The sequence below is a fragment of the Elephantulus edwardii genome, unplaced genomic scaffold (assembly GCF_000299155.1).
Source record: "Elephantulus edwardii isolate Elephantulus edwardi_28Jun2011 unplaced genomic scaffold, EleEdw1.0 scaffold00226, whole genome shotgun sequence".
NCBI classification, from domain to species: domain Eukaryota; kingdom Metazoa; phylum Chordata; class Mammalia; order Macroscelidea; family Macroscelididae; genus Elephantulus; species Elephantulus edwardii.
In genome coordinates, this window is record NW_006399976.1 from 3660825 (window position 1) to 3664444 (window position 3620).

The following is a 3620-nucleotide window of genomic DNA, read 5'->3' on the forward strand; positions in this document are numbered from 1 at the left end:
GGAGGAGATTTTCCATCCTTCTAAAATGCCGTCGAGTCATAGATGACTCATAGAGACCCTATGAACGAAAGTCCTCGATATTTGGCGTGACTTTCATCCTTTTCCCAAGTTCATAGGGTTTCCAGAGGCAAGCTATTTACGGAAGTGGATGCCACTCCTGCTCCCAAGCTTGTTTTAATCAGCGAGCTCCACCAAACACTGTCCACCATGGGTAACTGTTCTTGCATTTGACATGTCAGTGTTACAGTGTTTAGCATCACAGCAACCACGAGTTACCTCTGTATGGCAAGTGGACACACCAGGGCTATAGGACCTAGAAGAATGTTTATCCAAACACAATTAAAACAGGTCTGAGGGCCGTGGATTAGAGTCACCCACCTTTGGCTTGGTAGCATCCCTTTCATCACTTTCTGTCCATCCACTAGGCCAACTGGTCTTCTCTCTATGTTGTTAGGTGCCGTCGAGTCTTAGACAATTCATAGCGAAAATATTATAAAATAGCCATTGAGTTGAAACATCTCATAATTAACCCTCCAGTGAGTTTCTGAGACTATAAATTGTGTGGTGGGAGATTATCCATCTTTCTTCCAAGCAGTGACTGGTGGATTTGAACCATCTGAGAGGAGCAAAATTTGGGTTAGTGATACAACTCCCTGGGAACTAGCCCACCAGCTATGCATGCACTAGATGAGTCTGTAAACAAACAGTTGGAGACTATGGCGTAGTCACACTGCCCTTAAGATGAACCATCACACCCGTCCTCCTTCCCAAGTACCTGACGCACAGCAGACGGGCCACAGGCCACGCTAGTCTGTTGACTCTGCTGTTTCCTTTCAGGCTTCTGGACAGCAGGAGGCAAATGCAACCTGGCTGGTGATGGAGTTTGTGTTGGTGGGATTCTCCAACCTCCCAGACCTGAGGACCACACTCTTCGCCTTGTTCTTCCTCACGTACATGGTCACCCTCAGTGGCAATGTCACCATCATCACCATCATCCATGTGGACCGTACCCTCCACACACCCATGTACCGCTTCCTGGCAGTGCTGTCCCTCTCTGAGACCTGCTACACCCTGGTCACCATCCCCAACATGCTAGCCCACCTGCTGCTGGAGAGTCAGGCCATCTCCATCGCTGGCTGCCAGGCTCAGATGTTCTTCTTCCTGGGCTTGGGGTGCAGTAACTGCTTCCTCCTGACCTTGATGGGTTATGACCGGTATGTGGCCATCTGTCACCCCCTCCGCTACTCAGTGATCATGAGACCCACCATATGCCTCAGCTTAGGAGCCGCGATCTTCTGCTCCGGCTTCTCCGTGGCCTTGATCGAGACCAGCATGATCTTCTCCTCTCCTTTCTGCCACAGCAACCGCGTGGAGCACTTCTTCTGCGACATCGCCCCAGTCCTGAAGCTCAGCTGCACTGAAAGCGCCAGCAAAGCCCTGACCATCTTCTTCCTAAGCATCCTGGTGGTGCTCGTCTCCTTCCTCCTCATCCTCCTCTCCTACACCTTCATCGTGGCCGCCATCGTGAGGATCCCCTCGGCCGCTGGCCGGCACAAGGCCTTCTCCACCTGTGCTGCCCACCTCACCGTGGTCATCGTGCACTTCGGCTGTGCCTCCATCATCTACCTTCGGCCTGACTCGGGGGCAAACCCTGACCAGGACCGCCTGATTGCCGTCTTCTACACGGTGGTGACGCCGCTGCTGAACCCCGTGGTGTACACGCTGCGGAATAAGGAGGTGAGGGTGGCTCTGAGGCGGACCCTGGCGCGTGGCTGTGGGTCTCAGAGTTTTTAAATAAGAATTGGTCTCACTTTCTCCTGTAAGTTTTTATTAATGTGTGCCCCTCCAAAGATTGCTTTTCTATCAGGGAAATAAAACAACAACAAACAGAAAACCACCCCACAAACGCAGCTAAAACCACTGAGGACAAGCTGGCTCCAATTCATGGTGACCCACCAGTGAGTTTCCAAGGCTGTAAATCTTATGAGGAGGATACAACTTCACCTTTCTTCTGTGGAGTGGCTGGTGGGTTAGAACTTCTGACTTTTCTGTCATCAGCTCAACATTTAAACTTCTATAATACCAGGGCTTCTTTATTTGAGAAATACTGAAAACCCAACTCATTGTCATTGAATTCCAACTGACTCATCTCTATCCCTCCCCTGGGTTTCTGAGGTGTAAATTGTGTGGGAGTGTGTGTGTGTGTGTGTGTGTGTGTGTGTGTGTGTGTGTGTGGCATTACCCATGATTCCCCTGAGAAGCTATTGGTGGATTTGAACTGTCAGAGAGGTGTTTCTTTTGTGTTAACAATGCAACTCCTTGTAGTCTATGCTACGAGAGCACACATCATCTGAGAAATAGAGGCTGGCAGGTCTCTTCAATGTATTGTTCCAACCATTTTTACATTATTTCCCACCAATATTTTATTTATGTGTGATATAAATTATATTGTCCCACAATTTCCACATTCTACTGAAAAGGGCACAGATATAAATCACTTCTGGTTGATTGGCCAAGCAGCTCTCTTCCTGCTTGTAAGTGAGAATCCCATGTGCTGCATCTGCCTGTTGAAACATTTCAATTGGTTTTCTGCCAAGAAATCAAACATCACATTGCATTGGGAAGTCTGCTACAAAGGATCTCTTTAAAGTGCAAAAGTAATAAGGATGTTACCTTAAGAGGTCACTGACCCAACCCACTGGCATTTTCAATTACCTCATTGACATGTTTCAAGTCCTCCTCACTTTCAACAAGCAAGGGTGTGTTATCTGCATAATGAAAGTTACTGATAAGTCTCCAATCCTGATACTACATTCTTCTTCATAGAATTCGGTTTTTGAATATTTGTCCATCCCGCAAGCTGAACAGTTATGGTGAAAGGATACAACCCTGACACACCACTTTCTTAATTAGTAACACACTATGTAGTGTTTCCTTGCTCTGTTTGCACACCAGCTTTTTGTAGGTCTAGGTTTCACCTGAACATAATCAAGTGTTCCGGGATTCCCATTCTTCTCAATATTAGCCATAATTTGTTATGATCCACACAGTCAAGTGCCTTTGCCTAGTCAATAGAAGATTAAACACTGCAGTCGTCAATGGAGATTGAATGCCAACGTCAAGAAAACAAAAATTGTCACCACAAGATCAATAGATGACATAATAATAGAGGGAGAAAAGATTAAAACAGTGAATGACTTCCTATTGCTTGAATCTATAATCATAACTTGGTACCAGCAGTCAGGAGATCAGGAGATGTATTCCTCTGGGAAAGTCTGCAGTTAAGGACCTCTCCAAATTATTGAGGAACAATGATGTTAGTTTGAGAACCAAGGTGTGCCTAATTCAGACCAAGATTTTTTCAATCACTTGCTATGCTTCTGACAGCTGCACAATGAATAGGGATGACAGAAGATAAATCAATAACTTTGAAATGTGGTGTTAGAGAAGAGTTCTAAATATCCCATTGACTGAACCCCCCCCAAAAAAAAACCACCAAAGTACAACAAAACCCCAAAACAAATGTATCTTGGAGAAGGTGAACCCAGAGCGCTCCTTGGAGGCAAAGATGATGGTGCTTCATCTCACATACTTTGGGCATGCTGCTAAGAGACGCTATT

At 46.3% G+C, this 3620-nt stretch overlaps 1 protein-coding gene across 1 annotated transcript; it reads left to right on the plus strand.

Moving 5' to 3' along the window:
* Positions 1–876: 876 nt before the first annotated feature.
* LOC102875880 (olfactory receptor 10T2-like) lies at positions 877–1794 on the plus strand. The gene has a single exon (XM_006898344.1). It carries the CDS (start codon positions 877–879, stop codon positions 1792–1794), a length of 918 nt encoding a protein of 305 aa, XP_006898406.1.
* The last annotated feature ends 1826 nt before the right edge of the window (positions 1795–3620 follow it).